At 34.6% G+C, this 26633-nt stretch overlaps 1 protein-coding gene across 1 annotated transcript in view; it reads right to left on the bottom strand.

Annotated features, from left to right (window-relative positions):
• LOC149551581 (copper ion binding / methyltransferase) overlaps positions 1-15672 on the bottom strand; it is a 284272-nt gene extending 268600 nt beyond the window's left edge. The window contains exon 1 of the mRNA XM_089787094.1: positions 15256-15672. Within this exon, the coding sequence (XP_089643220.1) occupies positions 15256-15388 (133 nt within the window). The 5' untranslated portion in view covers positions 15389-15672. The remainder of the gene's footprint in view (positions 1-15255) is intronic.
• Between the last annotated feature and the right edge of the window lie 10961 nt (positions 15673-26633).

Here is a 26633-nt window from a genome sequence, read left to right as displayed (position 1 = left end):
AGATGGATGAGTTGGACGCCTTGATTGCAAGAAGACTACCGAAAGAATATGGTATGTATGAAGAAAAACTACATTTTAAATGCTTTAATTGTATAAGATTGGACATATTACATCTAGATGTACTGACAAAAATGTTAGAAATCATAAGTATAAAGGAAAATATAAGAAATTCATACATAAGGGAGATAGAAGTTATTATGATACTGATGAAGGTGTGACTGATGAAGAAATTATTGCTAATGAGAAAGAGATTGTGTTCATTGCAATTAAAGAAGAAAATACTAACGCACAGACAGCTTTGGTTTCGCATGTTGGAAAGAGAAGAATGGGTCATTGACAGTGGATGTTCACATCATATGAATGGTGATAAGGACACGTTTATAAAATTTGAAGATTATGATGGACATGTTGTAAGGTTTGCTAATGATGCCCCTTGTTTGATAATCGGGAAAGGATCTATTTCTCCTAATGTAAGAAAGGTGCTGTTGACCGAAGGAACAGATCAATTCTAGACACAACTAGAACAATGATGATTGAAGAAAAAGTACCGCAGATCTACTGGAGAGAAGCAATGAGTATAGCAATGTATACATTGAACAGAGTGCAGATAAAGCAAGGAACCAGTAAGATGTCTTATGAATTATGGTATGGACACGTCCCTACTATGAAATACTTAGGAATTTTTTGAAGTAAATGCTATATTATAAGAGATGAAGATGTTGGAAAGTTTGATCGTAAGAGTGATGAAGGAATATTTCTTAGTTATTCTCCAAAGGTAAAAGCATATAAATGTTGTAACTATAGATTAAAGAAAATTGTTGGAAGTGCAAATGTCACACTTGATGAGAGTGTGAAAAGATTTGAAAGTGACAACAGATATGATATACAAGAAGAAGACAGTCATGATGAGGAAGCACAGAATCAGATTGAGTTGCTGAATAATCTGGTAGAACAAGCAAAGGTTACTGTGGAAGAGATTGGCATTGAAGAGCCTGTTACAAGATGTACTCCAAAGACACAACGGTATGTAAAGATTAATCGTTCTGAGAATGTTATTATTGGTGACTAAAACAAAGGCGTTCAAACTAAAGGAAAGATTGCAAGGAATGTGATGAGAGTCGGATAAGAACTATGGAAGAAGAGTTAGATCAGGTTCAGAAAACAATGCTTACGATTCTTGTTCCTTGACCTTTGGAAAAGAATGTGGTCGGAACTGAGTTGGTATTCAGGAAAAATTGAACAAGCAGGGTAAAGTGGTCGAAAATATAGCAAGACTGGTATGTAAAGGTTTTCCACAAATGGAAGGTATTGACTTACAATGGAACTTTTGCTCTTGTTGCAAGAATTGAAGCAGTTGAAATATTACTTGCATGTATTACTTATAGACATTTTAAAATCTATTAGATGGATGTTAAGTCAACATTTCTTAATGGTGAGTTAGAGGAAGATGCTTATAATATATATTGAACAAACTAATGGATTTACTCTAACTGATGAAGGAGACATGGCCTATAAACTAAAGAAAGCTTTGTACAGATTGAAACAAGCTCCGAGTGCCTGGTATAATAGACTGGATAGGTATTTACTAAAAACTGGTTTCACAAACGGAACTCCAGAAAGTAATTTGCACCAGAAAGTAACAGATGACAATATTTTAATTGCTGAAGTATTTGTTAATGATGTGATATTTGGAGTAATGATGAAATGAGTAAAGGTTTTGCAGACAAAATGCAAAAAGAGTTTGAGATATCTATGATAGGTGAGATGAAATTCTTTCTTGGATTGCAAATTATAAAATTGGATAAAGGAATTTTGTTACTCAATCCAAGTATGTAAGAGAGTTGTTGAAAAAGTTTGGGATGGAAGACTCCAAACCAGTTGGTACCCCTATGGTGACTGGTTGCATATTGACAAAAGATGATGAACCCTCTTGTACTAATCAAACTAGATACAGGCCATGATCAGTTGATTGCCTTATTTGACACAGACTAGACCAAATATAATTAATGTAAAGTTTCTGCAAATTCTGAACTTCCAATACTGATATAGTGCCTTTAGACTTGCTCAAGATGGTCTTAAATATACCAGATCTTGTATCAAGTGTTCTGGTTATGATGTACAGTTCTGACAAATATTTATTTCTGCTATGAATCGTAGGAGGCAGTAAATGTTAAAGGAGCAGACTTGTTGTAATTTGTGTGTCCTTTATCCACATTCTTACCACTTACTTATATGGCACCCAAGAGGCATGTTCTTAGAAAGGAAATGACTCTTTCCAGGTCAGCCCTCTATATAAATTACTAAATATATTGCCAAGATCGGCGTCTCCCAGGATTACAATTAGTTAGCAAGTAAACTAATTATTACTTATGCAATTAGAACATTTTAAATTCTCCCAAGAAAGGCGCTGATTTGGTTAAACATATAAGGTTATTTAAGAGGTCAATCCTTTCGAAGGATATTCATGCTTTACTAGATCTGTACGATCTGTAGTTCAAAACAATAAGATATCAGAATTATATAGAATTAACACTCCCTCGTAACTTGATAATCATATTAAGAGATAACATATCTAGCACCATCAATTAAGATGAATAAGCATACATTGATACTCTAAATCTATCTGAATCTTCTAAGCATGTGGTATCATTGAACACATGATACTGTATAATATTACTATACCTGTGATATGACTTATCACTTATACTTGTGATAACAGTGTTGCATGGAATGCAATATACAGGATAAATCCGAAGAGTGATAGAATTATTCCTTTATCCAAGTTGTAACTCATAGGTACTGGCAGGCCTATATCACAATATGATCCTAAGTTAAGATCTACCAGTATACAAGATAAAATCCGGAGAATGATTAAATTCTTCATTTATCCAAGTTGTGACTCATAGGCATAGAAATGTCCACATCACAATGTGATCTTGAACTCATCCAGATCTGATAGTAGTCCTCTATTGTTCAATACATTTAGAGATCATCATCTCTTATAATGTCTTTTATACAAGTGTTCATTATCTCAAAGATCGTCAACTCTTAGATAATGAATACAAATGGTGAAGTCTATAATAGTCAATAGCCTGACAATAATAATTTTAACACAAAATTATTTTATTAATAATTAAAGAATACAAATGTATTATAACTCAATCATACCAAGTCTTTTTCTGAAGTGATCTATCTTCACTCGAGAGAGAGGTTTGGTAAGAATATCTTATGTCCGATCTACAGTGCAAATGTATTCTAACTTAACAGTTTTCCTATCTACCAAATCTCTTACATAATGGTAAGGAATTTCAATATGCTTGGACCTGCCATGAAAAATTGGATTCACAGAAAGCTTGATGGAACTCTGATTATCACAATGAAAATAGTGGGATTCATGGGTTGACCAAATAATCCCACAAGTAACATTCTAAGCCACACTGCTTCCCGAAAGGCCATTGATGCTGCAATGTATTCAGCTTCTGTGGAATTTTGTGCTACTGATGCCTACTTTCTGCATATCCATGATATCCTCGCTGAGCCTAAACTAAAACAGTATCCAGAAGTGCTTTTCCTATCAATAACACTTCCAGCGCAATCTAGGTCTGTGAACCCATGTAAGTCCAAATCAACTTTCTCATACTTGAGCCCAAGGTTAAGAGTGCCTTGTAAGTATCTCATAATGTGTTTGACTGCAACTAGGTGAATCTCCTTTGGCTCACACATAAACTGACTTAAGGCATTAACAACATAACAAATATCAGGTCTTGTATTTACCAAGTACATCAGGGACCCAATCATCTATCTGTAAAGAGTAGAATCTATGGAAGGTGATTTTGTTGTTGCTTCCTTAAGTTTGTGTAGATTAGTCTCCATTGAAGAAGACATAGGTCTGCAATTCCACATTTCAAATCTCTTCAAGATGTCGAAGGTATACTTTCCTTGATTAAGTATGATGCTATCAGAAATTTGCCACACTTCCAGTCCTAAGAAGTAATGAAGGAGTCCTAAATCTTTCATATCATATTCTTTGATTAGATCTTTCTTGCATTGATCTATAAAATGATCATCACCTGTTATTAGTAAACCATCAACATATATTATCATCTTTATTCCTTTTATAATAGAAATTTGGATCAGTTTCATTCTTAGAGAATCCTAAACAGGTGAGATATATATCAATTCTTTCATACCAAGCTCTAGGAGCCTACTTAAGCCCATAGAGAGCTTTCTTGAGTCTACAAACAAAGACTTTAGGATTATGAGTTTCAAATCCTTCAGGTTGTTCCAAATATACCTCTTTTGTAATCTTTCCATTCAGAAATGTTGTTTTCACATCCATCTGATGTATTTTCCATCCCTTTGATGCTGCAATAGCTAGGACTGCTCTTACAGAGGTGTATCTAGCAACTAGAGCAAAGGTTTCTTCATAATCAATTCCCTCCTTCTAAGAAATTCCTCTAGCTACGAATCTGGCTTTATATTTTTCAACGCTACCGTCAATAGCATGCTTGATTTTAAATATCCATTCAGAAGAAACAGCAGATTTTCCTTCAGGCCTTGGAACAATTTCCTAAACATCATTCTTAATAATGGATTGGTATTCTTCTATCGTGGCATCCTTCCAAGTTGTATGTTTAATAGCATCTAAAACATTAGTTGGTTCTGATTTAGATAAATTACTCATGTTTGCCGCATAATTAGAAAATCTTTTGGGTCTTTTGCTTTCTTTGAAGGTTCCAGATGGTACAGCGAAGTCTTGTGCTTCCTTTATAGTCTTAATAGCCCAAAGTGGTCTTTTCTTAGGATTTTGAGTTTCCTCAAGATTAAGATTTTGAATTTCACCTTCAATTTCTTCAATGTTCTCCCTCTGAAACTCAAATTCATGATTTTCTTCAGAACTAGGTATATGTGTAGGATCTTTAGAACTTAGGGCTCTTTTGAATGCTAAATCTTCTTCAAATATTACATCCCTACTAAGTTCAATGTTTTTCTGACCAAGTACGAAAGCTCTATATGCTTTAGATGATTCACTTTACCCGACAAAAATACATTTCCTCCTAGAGGGTTCTAACTTAGTTATCTTTTCCTTTGAAACATGTATGTATATTGGGCACCCAAATATTCTAAGATGACTTATATTTGATTTAACCTTAGAAAAGACTTCTTCAGGAGTTTTGTCTCTAAGGTGGGAGTGAGGACTTTTGTTCTAAATATAGACAGTTGTACATGAGACTTTTGCCCAAAGATAATATTCTAAATTTTGATCAAATATCATAACTCTTGCTACTTCTATAATTGTTCTATTCTTCCTTTATGCCACCCCATTTTGTTGTGGGTTATAAAAGAACAGTATACTCCCTCTTAATTCCTGCCTCTTTACAAAAAAAATTTTAAAAATCTAAAGTATATTCCCCTCCATTATCAGTCCTAAGAGTTTTAATTTTGTGTCTTGATAGGTTTTTAATTAGGGATTTGAATTCTTTAAATCTCTTAAGGATTTCTTCTATTTCTTTTTACATTTTAAGAAGTAAATCCATGTTTTCCTAGAGGAATCATCCATAAAAAGTATATAGTACCAAAATCCTCCAAGAGAAGGAACAGACACAGGTCCACATAAATCTAAGTGGACTAATTCTAAAACATTGTTAGTTTTGCTAGTGCTATCTTGAAATGGACTTTTGGTGTTCTTAACTAGAGCACATCCTTTGCATATGCTTGAATGATCTTTATTCAACTTAGGTAAACCGGTAACCATCTTCTCCATAGTTGACAAGGCTTTGAAGTTTAGATGTCCTAACCTTCTATGCCACATTTCGTTTATATCAGCAGCTTCATGAATTAAGGCTTGAATAGGTTCTATATTTAGTTCATACAAGTATCCCTTTCTTTGACCAATCAACTTTGATTTCTTAAATGAGGAGTTCTTAGACCAGGTTATTACTTTACCGTCCATAATGCAACATTATGTCCATCATCTTCAAGTGCTGTAACAAAGATTAGATTCCTCTTGATTCCTGGTACATAGAGTACTCTTTTGAGATGGAGAGAAATACCCGACTTCAATTTCAAGGTGCAGTTCCCAATTCCTTTTATAGAATGAGTGAAATTACCACCAATGGTAACTTTGTCATTAACTTCTTTTGATATTGAGTCTAGTACTTCTTTATATCTTGTAATGTGTCGAGATGATCCACTATCAATTACCCATGCTTTGCTTGATACTTCATTTGATAATGTTGAATATAATACACGTTTCTCAAGATCATAGTTTTCCTCTTTCCTAGTAACGTTTGTACAGTTTACTTGTTGCTTTGTATTCTCAGAGCAATTAGATTTATAGTGTCCAAATTTTTCACAATTGAAGCATTTTATTTTAGATAAATCTCTCTTAGGTTTGTCATTTCTTCAATTACCCTTCTTCTTCTTGAAGTGCTTCTTCTTACCTTTATAGGAATTTGTGTTGAGAACATGAAGTTCTTCATCTTCGGTTTTTAATTTTCCTCCTTTCTTGAGTTGCGTAGATTCTTCTTGAAGGCAATCTCCTTTAAGTCTACTAAAGTCTAGAAGTTTGTCTCTAGCACTTACTCCTTGTGAGAATATTTCCCATAAATTTGGTAATCCATCTACTGCCATTAAGGTTATTTCTTCATCATCAATTATGTACCCAATGCTTGTAAGTTCATCTCTTAGACTAGCCACCCTTAGGAAGTATGAATTCATAGATTCTCCCTTCCTTATTTTTCTATGATTTAGTTGCCTTTTTCGTGAGGGTTCTGATTTTATTATTAACCTCATATGCATTGATTAGTGCACTCATCATTTTGAATGTCGTCTGATGTTTCATTAGCACAGGTACTATTTTGTTTTTTTACTCCATCTAATATGATTCTCATAGCTTTCCTGTTTCCTTTGATCTAGGTAGTTTTATTAGGTTCAATATCAGGTTGCTTGGATTCCTTATCAATGAACTATGATACATCATTTTTATCAAAAGCCATCATAATTCTGAATTTCCATGCAATGAAATTATTTTTACCATCGAATCTATCTTCCGGTCTGATTGCATTAGCCGTTGCAGCCATTGTAGGTAGAAGAATAAAGCTAGATATGAATTAAGTCTGATTACTAATCAAAGCCAAGGTTCGACTACCAGACCTCTGATACCATGTAAGGCTTCTGCAAATTCTGAACTTCCAATACTGATATAGTGCCTTTAGACTTGCTAAAGATGGTCTTAAATATACCAAATCTTGTATAAAGTGTTCTAGTTATGATGTATAGTTCTGATAAATATTTATTTCTGCTATGAATTGTAGGAGGCAATAAATGCTAAAGGAGCAAAGACTACTTGTAATTTGTGTGTCCTTTATCCACATTCTTACCCCTTACTTATATGGTACCCAAGAGGCATGTCCTTAGAAAGGACATGACTCTTTCCAAGTTGGCCATCTATATAAATTACTAAATATTTTGCCAAGATCGGCGTCTCCCAAGATAACAATTAGTTAGCAAGTAAACTAACTATAACTTATGCAATTAGAACATTTTAAATGCTCCCAAGGAAGGCATCGATTTGGTTAAACATATAAGGTTATTTAAGAGGTAAATCCTTTCTAAGGATATTCATGCTTTACTAGATCTGTAAGATCGGTAGTTCAAAACAATATGATATCAGAGTTATATAGAATTAACAATTAATGATGTTGGTATTGTTGCTAGATTTCAAGTTGATACAAAAGAGTCGCATGTTGCTGCTAGATGTTGGTATTGTTGCTAGATTTCAAGTTGATCCGAAAGAGTCACATGTTGCTGCTATAAAGAGAATTTTCAGATACTTAAAACTTAAAAGGAACAGTAGATGAGTACACTAATGTTGATTGGCTAGGAAATTTTGAAGACAGAAAGAGTACTAGTGAAGGTGCACTCTTCTTGGGTACAGGGTTAATCTCCTAGACTAGCAAGAAGCAAGATTGTATTTCACAGTCTACTATTGAAGTTGAATGAGTTGTTGCTACTAATAATTGTATAGAAGTCATTTCGATGAAGCAAATGTTGAAAGATTTGAAGGTATGCATTAATTAACCAATAGTTATTTACTTTGACAATTCAAGTCTTATTGCCATTTCAAAGAATCTAGTACAACAATCAAGGACAAAGCATATTTCAACTAAGTACCATTTCTTGAGGGACAAAGTGAATAAGAAGGAAGTCAAATTGGATTATGTGCTTACTAAAGAGCAGATTGCAGAAATTTTCATGAAGCCTTTACCGAAGGATGCATTTCAGTATCTTTGAGCTAAACATGGGGTCATAGCCCCTCCTAGTCAGAGTTAAGATGCTTGGTGTAGCATTAATCTAGTGCACTATCAAAACATTATTTCCTTGGATTGGTGTGTTGGGGACTTCTCCTTAGGGGGAGCAAGTCCTGTGTGATTCGGTGTTGCAAGGTTATTGGTCAACGCTTTGAGGTCAGTTTAGAGCTTTGATGTCCTTGGCCCCTTAGCCCTCAATGTCAAAGGGGGAGAGCTAATCATGAGAAGGGAGAGATGTGTAGAAGGAGATAATTGTTGAGGATATGGAGAGATTGTTTGAGCTGGATATTCAGGGTGATCAGGTGGACATATTATGACTTTGTGCATTGATTGGTTTTTTCACTTCATATGTTGCCATCAATACCAAAGGGGAAGATTGTTAGAAGGTTTGGTTGAGTAAGTCAAAGATTGTTGAGGGGTGCTGACATTAGTGATTTGTCATTGTTGTCAACATACTATTTGTTGTTGCAAGCAATGTATTGAGCAGTGTTCGGTTTGGTGATTTGAATGGCTTTGTTAATTTATTATAGATCTATTGTCGTTATTCATGCTATAGGTTCTAAGATGTCTATAGTTGATGCTGGCCAACCTATAGAGGTTTGCATGATTGTTTGAATGAGTTTTGATCAAGTTGTTGGTTACTAGTATTGCAATGTTGCAGTGTGCAGAGGTTGAGTATTTGGTTCGATGTGAGTTTGATTTGATGATTCAGAGGTTGTGAAGCCAATATTATCATCGCACTTTATCACTGTGTCCGCATTTCCTATTGTTCATGTTCTAAGTACAAGCTATCTTTTGAAATCACAAACTTCAATAGTACAATGTTCTTCTTGATCAGTGTTAAAGATGAGTTTGGATTTTGCGTAAGAATTGATGCGAAGGTTTTGGATGGTATTCATGTTGTTTGTTAGTGTTCTTGGGTCGTGTGATCATCATTTTGTTGGTCCGCATTGACTGAGGAGATTAGAATTGTTGTATTTGTAGTGTGTAAGCATTTCTTCATTTTGGTCCTAATCAATTTGATGGAGTAACGTGTTGCGATTCTTGGCACTACATTGTAGTGTGTTCATGGTTGAAGATTTGGGTCCTATTTAAGTCATAATCGGCTTGATTTTGGATCGCATTAGTGATTGAGTATACTGTTTTGTACTAGGTAGGCTCACGTACCTAGTGGATGTTTATTCTTTGTAATCAGTATAAATGAGAGATCATTTTGTATTTCAGAGTGTGTAATAAGTGTGAAAGGAATGTGAGAGGACAATGTAAGCAAGGTAATGCAAATTTTACTTCATTGGAATTGTATAGGCATAGGAGTTGCTATTTGCCAGTTCGGTTCCAAAGAATTGCTTCTCCATCTTGTTGCAATTGAAGAAGAGATTGGTGAGCTTGACTGAGGGGCAGATTTGTGATTGTATTGTAACCAATGTGCTCTTGACAGTGTGCCTGCAGATTGGGTTGTAAGCTTGTGGGTGTAAGTACACGTTTTGTTCTCTATTTTCATTCTCTTAACTGCACAGTACTATTAGCATAGTACATCATCTTGTGGGTTAGACATCCACCATAGCTTTCCCTAACAGGTTTCCTCGACAACAAGTATATTCAACTATCATATGTCGTGGATCTTACATTTACTATTTATCTTTCAGATCTATATTATGTTTGAAAGGATTTGAGTTTTAATTTACAACTGATTCACCCCCCTCTCAATTGTGCTTGCCTTATTTGGGCCTAACAGAATATTCAAAATAAATAACTATGTCAAGGACTGAATTAAAGATGAGTAACAATGTTTAGATATGATTGTTAATTCAAGAAAACTCATGGTAAGATGACAATAAGCTGAGAGAACTAAGATGAACAAGACTACCTTTGAAAGAGTTATTATGCACAATTGGTTGTAATGCCCCATATCTACATGTAGCCAATATTTCTATGTCGTTCTAAAAATGAAATAAAGCAATTGGAGCACCGACTGAGAAGATCAATCAATATCGTCGATGCCCTATCATTAGAAATATAGAAACAAAAGAGTAGAGATTAGTTTGGAATAAAGGAACAAAATATATATGTGTGTGTGTGTGGGGGTGTGAATATCGATCTATGGCTATAACGATGACAAATGAGAGCAAATAAGGGAATATTATAAGATCTCGTGGCTGCAGAAAGGGTTCATCACATAGTGTGATGGTTAAGTGGTTGCATTGTAATGGTGCAATAAAGGTTCAAATCCCCACAAGGTTTGCACAGTGTTCATACATTTACCAGGCTTTCTTGGTGGACATGTCACGGGTGGATCTGAAGGAGGAGAGGAGTGATTAGGATACAAGTAGCAGGAGATGGGTTTCCCCATTGTAATCCAGGAGGTGTTAATGTCTTGCTGTGTTCCCAGGATGGGGTCCTCCATTCTGATCCCACTAGTTCAAAGCTCCAATCAAAAGTGATTATCACTGATCAAAAAAAACAAAGATCTCATGACAGAAGCCATCTAAATTAGACTTCAGAGATAAGCCAATATAAGGATATCATAAGTATCACATTTTCCAAAATTGATAAGGCATAATGATCAGAAAGTTGAGTATAGTACGTTCAATAAGAATAAAAGGATTTACCATTCAGAAATATAGTAACCATTAGTCACAAAGTCGATACAAGTTCTTATGTATCTATCAGAAGACACAATGGTTATTGGTCATCACCAATTACAATATTCAAACACCATTTATGAAAGAGGTTAACAAGAAGGGCGGTGATTAGTGAAGGGGTTAATAATAAATAGGCATGAGTCATGTCTTTTATAACATGATTCACTCTTCCAATCAAAAGATATAAAGAAGCACTCATTATCACCTCAATAGGATGCAAGGATAAATAAGGAATTGGATCACGGATGGAGATGATCCAAAGGATCAGAAAAACAAGTATTTGTTTCTGATGAAAACATCAGAGATTGTTATTTATTCATCAAGGGAAGGAATTAGAAATCAGAGATTATTAGTGGTAATTTGTACTCTTCAAAGGATGGGAATTATTATTTATAACCTGTGCTCAATGAATCATATAATGTTGGAAAGCATCATGTGGCAGAAACACATACTGTAATTTAGATATGAATCAATTCTGATCTACAGAATGCTGTATCAGAATTCCATTGCGGATGAAAACCTCCATATGGTCTGATATATATGTAGATAGATAGATAGATAAAATTTTAACAAGAGTACATTGAGCAATTGGGGGGGCTCATCATTAGTCTACACAAGAGGCGAACAGCGCTACTTAAGTCTGCTTGAGTTGTCTTGCTGTCCCATAGGCTATTTTTGGCCTCGTGGACGTTAAAATTTTATCTATCTATCTATCTGATATATATGTAGTATATCAGTTAGTAATAATGAAACCAAAATATTATATCAGTATTACACACACAAAAGATAATAATATATACATAGCCTATTCCTTAATCACTCAGTAATACTATTAAAACGGATTGGGTGGTTTTGTCAAGAAGAGATGGAGTAATACCTCCCATTGTAGAAGGAAACTCCCAAGATGGGGTAAGGACATATATTACAAATCCTTGAGGGAGAAATCCCAGGACAGGTGTGCATATATGTTCACGAAACCTTGAGGGGGCCTACTTGTAGATCGGTTTCCAACTGTCATACCGACAAGTAATTACCCATCCTTCTTTAGGTTTATGCTTAGGGGATAACAAAGGAATTAGGACTTAAGTATGTATTGTGAATCATTGTTTCTTAACTTTATCTGATTTAAATGCAAAGTGATGTATGTTAATCATTAGGAATTGGCAGCCTCCTAATAGGGAACATTACAAATTGCAATTCCCAAGTGCAATCCAAACCCTAATTGAAAATTTTATGGTAAATCCAGTAAAGTCCCGGTTATAGACATTACAGTACCCTTTCCATGCCATCCCTAGCATCTCAAATCTCTGCCCTCCAAAATTTTCCTAATGATATTTGTCGAACTTTTATACTTTCCATCCTATCATACCTTCTCCACCAACTCCAACTCCCAAATTGTTTTTTAAGCAATCCCTCTAAGTGCAACTTTCACTCTTCTCTTCACTTATTTATGAGTCATAAGGTATCCAAGACCTTTGAAGTCCAGAAGTCATGCATTATTAATATTCACACTCACCTACACCCTGCGTGTCCAAAAAGCTATTTATGACCAAGTTTACTGTAGCAACTAATAAAAAAAAGCTTTTCCCCTACAACAACCACTATTCATCAAAAGGTTGTAGATTTACATGTAACTTATAGCAATAAAGGCGAAAAAGTCCGAAAATGCCATTAAAGAGCTAATGAAGCTTTGTGGTTACTAGATCAAATTGAACAATGCCAAGAAATCATTCTTTATTCTAACTGGTGTATATTTAACGAAAATGAAAGGTAAACCAAACATATACTTCATTTAAGGAAACAGTTTCAGATCCAATAGTGTTCATGCCATTCCCTAGCACCACATTTGGAGCACATTTCCATTCCCCTCAAATATTAGATCCAAGGCCCATTAAACGAAAAATGGATTTGTTAATCTTTAGGGTATTCTTCCATGCCTCTAGCATTGGTTTCAAAGTTACCGCAAGAGAGTTAATTTGAGATGTGAATCACAATGTATGGATGATTGAGAGCAATGGATGGTAGGTTTTCTTCACAACAACACTATCTTATCATTATGTGGCTCTCTTTTGTGAGTTGGGTACCTAAACAACACTTTACATATACCAGTTTGTTGTTCATAGAAATAATTGGTCGCGAAGCCAATTTTTGGTTTACAAGTGCCTTCAATGTTTCTAGGGCATCAAAATTTGAGCATTTAGACTACAAATGAATGCATATGCCTCGTAATGGTATAGGAAGGGTTTTATATTGTACCTATTTAACAGTGGTATGTCTTCATTGCTATTTTTAGTGATTCAAGTCAGTATGTAATTGCAATTATTCATTTCCTCTTACCACCTTTATTGCCATATGTCACGAAGGTTTGGTGTGTGCATGACGGTACCTAATTTATTACAAAATCTTTGTAATGATCACTTCTCGATTTCATATGGGTCATTGTTATTCTAGTTATGGATCATTAGTTAAGAATATTACAAAGATGTAATCTTTCATTTACATTTTAGAGTAAATCTGGTTCTATTATTGCTTTGCAATATGTATCTCCTTCCTTTTTCTCATTCATGATTGCCCAATGTAGTAGGCACCGTTCTAGATTGGTGAACAGTCAAACATATTTGTTGGCATTTGAGTTACCAGATTCTCTCCTTAACCTAGGAATTCCTGGTTCAGTTCTCTCAAAAGTCTGGTCCTTGTCAGATTCTTGTCAAAAGTCTGCCACAAAGACCGAATTTTGTTGGCCTGGCAGAATTCAGACGACTTTTGAGCGACTTTAGAATCCAGCATAGGAACCTGGACATGAATTTTGGAGAATTTGGTCAAAAAACACCTTTTTGTTTACTTTTCCAAAATGTTTTTTATACCAAATTAGACTGAGAATTAGACTCAAGCACATGATTAGACTCAAATTACTAATCATATTTAATTTGAATTAAATGCTACTTTAGAAGAATCGGGATGTATAAAAGTGTCACACATCTATTTTGGAATGTATGTAATACACCATAATTTCTGCATATAGGCTAAATTGAACAAAATCTCAAGAGATCTTTACTGTGGTTAAATCTGGATCCAAAACCTGCTTTCTTGGCTTCATCCAGTCTGAGATAAAGCTGTTTTATTTGAATCATTGAGTATGACAATTAACGAGTGAAGCCTACAATATTGGCACAATCACAACATTGGCCTTAAACAGGCCTATAACATTACTTTTTGTTCTTCTAATTTGCAGCAACGGAATGATGATGATTTGCTTGATGGTTTTTGATGATATTTGATCGTGATGGCTGATTTATAATGTTGACATTATTGATTTTGAACTGAAACATTGATATGGTGGTGTATTTTACTATGTTGCTTAAAAAATAGTTGTATGAACTTATTTGCTGCTGCATATTTGTACACGCGCACACATATATAGTTTAAAAACATATATTCCTGTATAAACGAACCCAACACAAAAAAATAAAACAAATTTCGAACCCAAATCTTGAACCTGAATCCGTACCCGAATCAGAACTGGCAACTTAGATTGGCATGAATGTTACAAGATTTGGTATGTACATGTCAGCACCTTATGGTTTACAAATTCTTTGTAATAATAATAAGTTAATAAACATTTCTTTATTCCAAATGGGTTGCTGTAATTGTAGTTATGGATCACTGAGTATGACTGTTGCACCAATATAGTTTTTTGTTTGTTTTACAAGATTTATCTGCTTCTTTTTTGTCGTTCGTGACTTTTTTCCCAATGGAGTAGGCACCGGCCCACACTACTGAAAGAAAATAAATTTTGAGAAATATGTAAGTTAAAAGTAAAGAAATCCCCGGGTAGACCTAAATGGGGAGTTAAAGTGCCATTCGGTTCATTGTGAACAGAAAACAATATTCTTTCATAATATACAAATATTGGAGTACATATACTGTAAATATGATGAATACCTTTGTGGAGAGCACTCCAAGAAAATAAGGAAGATTTTACGTTTCAGTTCTGACTGGTTTATGAAAACTTAACATGGCATTAAGAATAAGATTCGAACCCTGAGAAGAGATGATAACAGCAACATCAATCTACAAATGCAGCTTGAGGAGAATATTAGAAGAAAAATTTACAGTACTGCCAACAAATGGGCCGAGAATTCAGAGGTGGGAATTCTACTTGGTCCATAGAAAATAACATATCATATATAATGTGAGAATAAGCAACTGAATTCAATTATATTGCCAGCGCCTCCGATGTCATCTTTTACATATATTCTAGTCTAACACAAAAATTAGCAACGTTCAAAATGGCAACTTACCCTGAAGAAAATTCTCGATAGCTTTCTGGAGGCGACGAGGAATGGGAAGAATACCCATAGATTGCTTAGCTGCACCTTTAAGCCCTTCTGCGGTGAACAGCTTCTGGGCAGTTTCCGGTATTCGTGAACCCATATTTTTCTTCCTCCTCCGCGCTGTCGGGGAGGATTATTGAGGTGCTTCTCCACAAAAAGAAATCTGCCTCGAATACAAGGTTCAAAGCATGGCAGAGCAAGATTCAGAGGAAATATACCGAAACATAAGCATAAACCCCCGACTGCGAGTAGGCGTTTCAGTTGAATATTTGAAGGCTGTCATGGGATAGAAGCTCTCAACTCACTAGGGGTAAAGATCCCATTTCCGACTGGGTGCGGTAACCGTTGTAGTCCTTCTCATAGGTATCCCTCAAAACACGCTTTTTCTTTCAACTCATTTTCAAATTTATGTGTATAAAGACATCACATTTAAATTTAAATTTGTGGATATTATGTCTCGCAGCTCTTGGGACAACTTATTCATTGAGGAATTAGGTGGGTTCATCATCAGCTTACACACAAAAAAAAGCTGAATAAAGCTAGTTTAGTTGGAAGACAGATCAATAGACTATTCTTAGCCTCGTGGACATTAAAAATCATCTATCTATCTTTTCTACATAATAACAAAAAAGTTAAGAAGTAATTGTTTGCACATTTAATAATAGTTTATTATTATACTAGTGAGTAAACAAATAAACTATAAAGTTAGTTATGTTTTATTTACCCATTAAATTGTAGTAAAAAGATTGCATTTTTATTAAAAAAATAAATTAGTAGGAGATATTTTTCTACAAGTCAAATTGTAATATTGCTATCAAGATTCAAATGTGGAAAAATATCTCCTACTTATTTGTTGATGAGCTTAAGGGGCTTTTAGTGAATGGTTTATAAGGCACAACACTTGATGAAGGTTTTGCAAATGGAGTTGCAAGCAGAGTGAGTTTAACCATGGAGGAAACTTTGTAGTTAAGTGCACTTGAGTTGGAGCAGTACTAGGATGGGTGACCTCTCAAGAAGTCTTGGTGCTTTACCTCTATGAGCATCACCTAGATCCAATAAATGCTAAGTGGTTCATTCATTCTCATGAGAGATGAGTTCATGTGAACTACTACTTGTGAAACATGGGTCAATGAGTTTGACTCAAAAACTACACAGTTGAATCTTGATAGCAATATCACAATTTGACTAATTGTGGAAAAATATCTTCTACTTATCAATTGATTAGCTTAAGGGGCTTTTTAATGAATGGCTTATAAGCCACAAGACTTGGTGTGCAAATGGGGTTGCAAGAAGAGTGGATTTAACCATGGAGGAAACTCTATAGTTAAGTGTGCTCGAGTTGAAACAGTACTGAGATCGGTAACCTTCAAGGAAGTCTAATGCTTCACCTTGGTGAACATCACCTAGATTCAATTAGTGTTAAGTGTTTCATGCATTCTCATGAGGGATGGGTTCATGTGAACCACTACTTGTGAAACATGGGGTCAATGAGTTTGACTCAAAAACTACATAGTTGAATCCTAATAGCAATATCAAAATTTGACTTGTTATGGAAAAATTATCTCCTACTCATCAATTGATGAGCTTAAGGGGCTTTCTAATGAATGGTTTATGTTAAAGTTGAGGAAAGCTCAACTAACAGCTCCCAAGAATCACTTGCATGCAAACACTTGCTTGAATTCAGAGATCCACACAAGATGAGGCATTCTTGATGTGCAAAAGATAAATTGCAATTGTATTGAATGAATGAATGAATTACAATTACAATCCTTATAAAGCAAGAAAGGTAAAATCCCTAAAGGGAAATATTCTATGTTGCATGATAATAATTAATTATTATATGCCTAAAGTTTAGCTCAAGAAAAATAGAGATAATAAGTGACTTAATAATTTAATCAAAATGATTTAATAAATAAGAAAATACCTTATTACTCTAACAGTTTATAAGGCACCACATTTGGTGAAGGTTTTGCAAATGGGGTTGCAAGCAGACTGGTTTAACCATGAAGGAAACTATGTAGTTATGAGCACTCAAACTAGAGCAGTATTGGGATGGGTGATCTTCCAGAAAGTCTCAATGCTTTATCTCTATGTGCATCACCTAGATCCAATGAGTGTTAAGTGTTCCATTCATTGTCATGAGAGATGGGTTCATGTGAACCACTACTCATGAAACATGGGTCAATGAGTTTGACTCAAAAACTACATAGTTAAAACCTCATAGCAATATCACAAAAAAAATAGTTTGCACGCATATACAAAGTCAATGGATTGGTCCAAGAATATAAATATAATATATTAATATATATTTCATGTTCACATTATGGACATATATGCATAGTTATTGGTGCATTCCATATTAAATCAACTACATACATGTACAACTATCGGTGCATAACAACTTTTTATATCACTCTTATATGCACATTCACCCAAAAAGGTATGACATCTTCATACATTTAATCCAACTACAAATTGTACATGCACGAATAGCTAATTGTGTAAGGCTTATCAATTGATGTAAAATAAACAATAGAAATACAAAATAAACAACCCCAAAAATATTACAAATTTGAATTTATGAAGTCACCATATGAACTAAAAATTTAATGCAATTTTTTGCATGTGTATTGACTGATCCATTCCTACCACGATTTGAATTTAAAATTGACTAGCCAATTCTTCAATGACTAGATTTTGACAATTAGGATATAGTGTCATGTAAAATCCATCGAAATTCTCTGTCTAACCATTGGTGGTTTATTCTCTGCAGTTTGTATATTCTTTGCTCTTGTATGCTTATTGTATGTTTAAATTGCCAGCTTACAATGTATTTAATGGAATGAATATATTGCTCAGTATAGTTACATGCCTCTAAATCGTAACTTATTAAAACATTAACAAACTAACTCTGCATAGTGTATAATAAGTATTTAGATGTATTCTTAGTTTTGTAATGTATTCAATGAATAACCAAGAATAGGCCACTTTACACACATGTCATTAATTTAAAAGATGTGTTTGATGCATGGAAGCATCATCTCTCAGGTTTCACATTGTTGATTTAGTTTTGTAATATTTTCATTGATATGTTACAAAACTACTTGAGCATATTGCTGACCTAGTTTTGTAATGTATTTATTGAATACATTACAAGACTAACTCACCTCACCGTACTGTTGACTTAGTTTTGTAATGTATTCAACAAATACATTCTAAGATGTTTTTAATGTGGACCTTCTTAGTATGTAGTAAAGGGAGTGAAGGGGTTGTAATTAAATCACATTGTCCCTTGTGCTAATCAAAAGCCATCTAATTATGCCCCATGGACAGAGGACCAGACTAAACTTCTCCTTACTCCATATCTAATCACCTTAACATGTTTGCAACTCATCGACTACCATGTAAGTGCTAGTGGTTAACCCAATTACTACTCATAGGGAGCTCATGATGAAGTAACAAATATCTCATTATTTCAATAAGTGCTTGTAAAGATGTTTGTGCATTGATAAATGTATGCTTCAATTGTTTCACCTTCAAATTATCATTACATGTAATGTGAAGGAATGAAATTATTAGAGGAAATGGGAAATAAATAGTGCACATTATCAATTTAATTAGTGTTGGGTGTTGTAGTTTGAATGAATCTCAATAATTTCTTCATTTTTTTAATTTTAAATATGGGGTTTTCTCTAGGTTTATCGTTATTTTAAACATATTGTTTCTTTGGTTTTACCATTATTTTTCCCATAATGGGTTCATCTAGGTTTTAGATATGGGAATTTTTTTTAAACTCTATCTGCCTTGAACACTTCCCATTGACCTCATTTCTCTGCATATGAGGAGAGTTTTAGTCTAGGACTCATTAAATTGATCTTATATTACATGTGTGTATTCTTAATTTGTCTTTTTTTTAATACCTTGATTATACGCATTTGATAAGCTTGCATTGGTTGCATGCACTCTTTACTTTCACACTTTTAACTCAATTGGCAAGCCTATCATGATTGTGTGCATTCTTAAGTTTTCATTGAACTATTTATCACACTCATGATTATACGGGGTGGTGGAGCTTACAATATTTGTATGCATTATTAAGTTGGCATTGATTGTATGCATTTGTCTTATGCATTCTTAAGTATGGTTTAATCATTTAACTAGTTTCTCATATTCATTCAATTATTTCTCACTCAAATTATACTCCTTTGCCAAGCTTGTATTTATTGTATCCATTCTTTAATTGACATTGATTATATGCATTTCACATGTATTCATTGCTATTTTTCCTTCTTAAGCTAACATAATTTATATGCATTGAAGTTTACATTGACTAAATGCATTGTTAATTTTTACTCACTTGTTTCCTATGCTCATGAATGTGTGTACACAGACTCAAACTAAGATTCTTTAGGTTAAGTTATAAGCATGGTAGGACAAAAAAAGATAAGGACATCGAAGAATACTCATTCAACTATGAGAAATATTCATGGAGTGCATTTCACTAATACAGAGGTTAATGATGCTCCTCTTGCCAGTCCATAACAAGTCTCTGGTGATGCTCTTGCAGTCAATGCAAAAGAAGATAGTGGAGGGGAAATTTCCTCAACTAACACTTCCCATCTAACCTTGATAAGACAATCAAAAATTGAAGACATGGATGCACTAATTATCAGTGTTGAGAAAGGTGAAATATCAATAACAGGTGCATCCAAGAAGTGGAAGATACTTGTTTCCATTTTGAGGGCCTAGATTGTCACTGAGAGGAAAGGGCCTAAAACAATCCTAAATAATCAAGAGAAGGAAGATTTTTTTAAGTGGTGCAAGGACATGGTGGATATGGGAAATAGAGCACAAGTCAATCAATTGCAATGAAGTGTGCCCAAATAACTACAGGGAAAAGTAACCCTTTTATAGACAAAATATTGGGAAGATTATGGTGGTGAGGTTTCAAATTCTGACACAAAGACTTGAGTATTAGAATAGAGGAAGTTCTAGACATAGATAGAGCTGTAATTTTATGTCCTACCACTTTATTTCTTTTTATGAACCTAGAAACAATGTACAACATCAACCACTATATGTCTAGTAGAATATTGAACTATGATGAAACTAGAGTGCAAGATGGATAGAAATGTGGTAGCAAGTGATTGCATGTATAGGAGCAAAAAATATCCCACAACTAATATAAAAAATTAGGGAATGGATCAGTTTTCTTGCACATGTGAGCATGGTTGGTATGAGAATTCTTGGTTTTTACTTGTTCAAAGTAAAGACATGCATTAAAATTTACATTGTCAATCGTGAGTCTAGGTGTGCATGTCAATACAAGAACATGAGTGGATGAAAAAAGAGATTTTAAAAAAATTGGTTGGACTGCTTTGAAAGAAACAACCCTAGTGCTATCTCTCCCTTAAATAGGGCACTTCTCGTATTTGATAGTCATGACAACCATATGGTGTGACATACAATTGATAAAGCAAGATTGTTGGGTATAAATCTACTCACACTTCTTGCACATACTAGCCACAAGTGTCAACCATTGGATGTGAGTGTAGTTTCACCATTTAAGAAATATTTCAAACAACATAGAAACTTTTGGTCATCCAAGAATCCCTAAACTGACGTTGGATGTGAAGAGATGGCAATGTTGGCTAGCAAATAGTCAAAATGGCACAGACCCCAAGCAATATATTGAGTGGATTTCGTAGGACATACTTATGGCCTTTCAACCAAGAAGCCTTAGTGGATGATATGTGTCAAAGTGAGGCTTTTATTATTGATGAGGATGTGAGAATGGGATCAATTTAGCCTCAGTTTGAACATGTAGTTCTAGCATCAGTGGGATCAACAGGTGGTACAAATATTGTTGTTGGTGCAAATGTACTTGAAGGTGAGAGGGAGGCAATCACAATGGAAGCATTTATGCAATTTAGAGGATACAATGAAGATTCAATTAATATTTTTTTCTAAAATTATAATGAAACCTATCAAGGGGTAGTAGCTAATGCATCAGATGAACAACCAATAAACCATGAGTAAACAACAAACCATGGGTAATAAGAAAACCAAAAAATAGCCCCCAAACCATGATGGTGTGGGCATTTATGTTATCTTGACCTTGCCAACACAAGCTTCTCAACCAAATTGGATGCAAGAGGATGTCACGAACATTAGTCAACCAATTAAGTGTGTGAAGGAGGATATTTCCCTATCAATGCCCCCTCTACCACATATTGACCTAGTTGACATTATCCACTACTTTGCAAGTGTAGAGATGTGGGATCAAATGGATAGTTAAATGTGTGATGATACACAACTCTTAAGAGACAATAATGGTGATGTTGACTTTATGCCATGTATGCTTGTTGATATTAAACAACCTTCTAGTTTAACCAAAAAAAATCCTAATATTACCCATGAAAAGGATGAAGTTGTTAAAAAGTATAGTCAACCAAGATAGGTGAGAGGGGGTGAATCAATTATGAAATTAATGCAAGTCTCAATATCCTTATTAGTCTTGAAACATGTAAATAGTAGATGAAACAACCATAAAAAAGATAACCATGCACAATAGCACCAGATCTGTTAATTAGGGGATCCCTTGATCAGAGGGAAAACCTCGATGGGGATGGTACCCACAAGATGATGTACTAATATAAAAGTTTATTGTGAAAGGATGATCCTTTTTAGGAGTCAATGGAATACAATTAGTACATATGAGTCCATGCTAGGAGACTTTGAATCCCCATTGGGAGATTCCAACCCTGTTATGAGTTGTGCCAACCCTGTTAGGAGTTGATGAGGAAGATAGATAGACCCACTATCCAAATAACTTTAGTACTATCTTCACTGAATAATACAATTTTTCATCAACAGTGTCCAATAACAACTTCTTTTCCAGATATAGTTCCTTATCAAAGCACCATGTCTCAAATGCACTAATCACTTATCTGATCCAAAAGATATTTGTGTGTAAGTTCACAGAATATAATATCTCACTAATTACACAACATCCACATGGGATCTCACTCTTAAGTTTGCATATCATAAAGTGATCTAACTGATCATTACAACCAAGGAAAACATCTTTCCTTTAAACCAAGTCCAAAAAAAAATTATAGAGTCAACCTTGAGGCTTTCCCAATTTACAATAATAATATAGGACCAACTTAAGCTATTACATTTACAAGTTACATTGCAATATTACATCATTTTCACAAATACACTCAAATTGTCGGCCCATAGTCTGCATAACTCTTCACTTGTTGCTCATCTGAATAAGCATTCTTAACAATAATATCTTCATCATGTTGTCTACTTATGTTCAAGTCCTCTTATCTAGGTCCTATCTCTATTAGGAGATACAATCCAAACAATAGTAATCCCTTCCTAGAAACTATTTCTGAATGATGCCTTTACTAAAATTGTCATGAATCTATCTAGACTTCTATTTCTATGTGCACTCTTAACTATAGCATTAGGACACTTTGTAGAACATTACCCCAAGTTTGCACAAGCTTATATCCATTCCTCAAACCTCACAAAGTCTATGTATATTTCTCTTCCAATCTTCATAGAATAACTAGTGTGTTGACATCAATGAAAAAATCTACCATGAATGCAACACACAACCTCTGAATCATGTCTCCAACAATGCTAGGATACTCCTCCATAAGAATATCATTAGTATTCATGCTAACAATATCCCTATTTGGCATTGATGGTAACATAGATGAAAAACATCTAAGTTCCATGAATACCAAATGTTTATGCTACAACTACTCCCCCATTCATGCTCTAGATGAATGTCAGATGTACAGTGGCCATCATGCATAAGGAAGGTGTTAATCTCCCCCATACATCAGAATCTTTTCAAATCATCTTCATCAATAAAGTCTTCAAATTGTCTTCATTAATATTTTCAAATCGTCTTCATCAATCAAACTCTTTTAGGAACCTCTCTCCCCCAAAGGATAGGCTCCTTTGAATCTTCATTCCCCATTGACATCAATATACTTTACATATTTTTTTCTTAATTAATTTAAGTTAAATACACGTGTGTGTGTGTATATATATATATATATATATATATATATATATATATATATATATATATATATATATATATATATATATATATATATATATATATATATATATATATATATATATATATATATATATATATATATATATATATATATATATATATATATATATATATATATATATATATATATATATATATATGTCTTCAGGTGTGGATAGAAAAATTATGTATGGTTACAAAAGGATAGAAAAAACATGATCTTTGAATTCTATTATGAGTACCAATCATCACAATTGGACATTGTACATGAGATATTCTTCATGTTTTTGTTGGTGTTGTATTGCTAAGAATTATTTTAAATGCATCAATAAAGATCATAGATATGTAGGTCCATGGACTTTGGTGCCACTTGTTGTTACTCTTTTTAATAAGATAAACAGGTTTTATAGGGACCCTAAAACCCAAAAGTAGCTATAAACCAAGGCTAATAATAAGCAAAAAAACCCAGCCAAAAAAAATGAGTCTAACAGCTGATGATAAGCATAAGGCCCAACCAACAACAAAGGCCAACAGAAAGGCCAGATCCAACTGTCTTCAACATAACTAAGCAAAAACCAAAACAAAAAGCCAAAAGAGAAACAAAAAAAACACAAAAAGATAGAACAAGAGGGCTACTCTTCATTCTTCTTCTCAAAATCCTACATGGTATGGGCAGCCTCATAAGTCTTTTGGTGCTCCTGGACTTTCTCTATTTCCTAGTCCAAACTGGTAAAGGTGATGTCAGTAGCCATATCATTATCAAATCTGGCTCTTTCTTTGTCCTTTTCGTTCTCACCTACTAGCAAGCCTCTATCTTTGAACACACTGGTTAAAGAGAGAATATTGTTATTGATCAAATTGAGGAGAGAGATCATCTGACTAGCCAAATTATGATTGTAGTTTTCAAGATTCTTAATTCTCCTTTCAACCAGATTGGCTCTATCACTCTGATCCTCATGGTTCTCATATCTAGTCTTCTTGTTATTGCCCTCCATCTCACAAACCTTCTCTCTGACCTCTTCTAGCTCATGGTAAAGCCACTTGATTGATATGAAATTATCAATCATGTTGTTACAAGTGCTTTTGAGAAGGTCCATACATGTCTCCCTTGCATTATCAGAGATGGACACAATAGTTGGGTCTATGAGCTCTTCAAATATGAGGATTCATAGCTTCTCTATAAATTCCCAATGTCACAATCCTAACACTGAAATTCCTCCAAGCTTTTCTCCTATTTTTGACAAGCACTTCCCCCTCTTTAGCACCAGTATTATCCTTTTCCTTCTCCTCAGAGTGAGATTGAGGATGGGGATGAACAAGGGAAAGGGGGAGAATCGAAACATCCAATCCCTGATTTGAAACCCTCTCATTATCTGGCATCATCCCTCTTCCATTTTTTCCTAGCATGGTCCTCTTTAATCTCCTTGTCTTCGTCTTTAGAAGCCATGTCCTCATCATCCTCATTATAATCCATATCATCTTTACCAGAGATTTGGTCATGGTCCCTTGGGCTCTTTCTTCTAGGGTTTAAATCAGAGGACTACTTCTTAACATGACCCTTAATTTTCTTTCTAAAAGAAACAATCCCCTCCTCCTCTGAGCTTATGCTCTGAATTTCATTAGAGTCAGAAGAGTAGTTGGAGCTACCACTGTCCTCATCCGCATCCAGCAAAGGATTGTTGCTAATTGTCTAAGCTTTGAAGTACTCGTGGATTAGCAACAATAATCCCTCATGCAGAGCAGGGTTGACAATGGGTTTCTTCTTAAAGCTAGTGATAGCCTTACTCATGGAGTTAAGTAAATAGTAAGGGAAAGGAATTTTCCTATCATGGTAGAAATGATTAAGAAGAACGAAATGGTGGGTTCTTACTCAATCAAACCTAGGGTCTAGAGTAATATATTCAATGATAGCACGCAAAACATACCTCCAGAGCTTCTTGATGGAATCTGTCACATAAAAAGTCTCACTTTTAATTAGTTCATTCATTTATTCGGTGCTCTTCACATAATCCTTCACATCATTGGTAGAGATTTTTTTATCCCTGTAAAACTTGAAACCCTCCATAGGAATTTCGATGACTGCAACGATAACCTCCTCAGTGATAAAAAAAGAGACACCATTCACTTTCACCTTGTTGTCTTTCCATGAATTTACCATATTGTTGGTGACCTCAGGATCGAAACCATGAAGTTTGGCAATGTAACTAGCAACCCCTCCCTTTTTCAACTTTTTTCCATACTTTTCCCCTATTCCTTCATTTCTCCAGATCCCCCATCGACTCCTTTTTATAGCATTCTCCAACCATCTCTTCAGTATTAACTCCAACAATTCTCATAAACTCCAGGCTCTACATCTCCTTTGCAAACAAAATTTTGGCACTGTTTCTCTGATATGCACCAAGATAATTCACCTTACTAAAATGCAAGTAGTAAATGACAATTTTGACCCACAAAATGTGTCAAAAAGACAATGATAGCCTTAACTGCTTTCGTAAACCAAAAAGGCCTTTATGACTCATACTCATATCCCATATTCCTTTAATATTCATTATTACCATTAGATCTCCACCATACACCCCCAAATTGTTTCTAGGTCGATAAGGGTCTTGGCTTTCACCAAAATATCTATTCCTGATTGCCATGTAATCAACTTGTCAGATCCTTCACCTTTATTGGTAAACCAATCCGCAACTGGATTTGCTTCTCTAAATGCATGTGTGATGTGGACAGTCTCAAATTTAGCAAGGGTGTCACATGTCTCTTCAATTAGATTGGAAATTGACCAAGAAGGATGAGATTTTCCATTAATACAATTAATTTTGTTATTGGAATCCCCTTCTAACCAAAGCTTAGTTATTCTGACTTCAAAAGCCAGTTTAACCACATGGCACATTGCTTTGGCTTCTGCAAAGTGATTAGTTTGGATTCCCAACGAAAGAGAAAAATCCGCGACTCCCTCACCAAAATTATTTCTTATTATTCCACCACTTCTCGAGGGACTTGGATTTCCTTTTGAGGCATCTTCAAAGTTGGCTTTGTGCCATCCTTCCGAGGGAAGAAGCCATCTAGCTTCCTGTCTTTTTAGCTTCCTATCTTTTCCCTCTTCTATCTTACTACCACCAACTTCAAACTCTCCCCCCTTCTTAACTTGATAGTTTTCCTTAATGTTTTTATAAATCTTCCTCCCAAGAACAAGAGTCGGCTCCTCCCTATCCCCAAAAAATTATATTGTCCTTTCCTTCTAGATACTCCAACA

The sequence above is a fragment of the Cupressus sempervirens genome, chromosome 6, assembly GCF_028749045.1.
Source record: "Cupressus sempervirens isolate cs-2001-9-10 chromosome 6, ASM2874904v1, whole genome shotgun sequence".
NCBI classification, from domain to species: Eukaryota; Viridiplantae; Streptophyta; class Pinopsida; order Cupressales; family Cupressaceae; genus Cupressus; species Cupressus sempervirens.
This window is presented reverse-complemented; position numbering and strand designations above follow the sequence as displayed.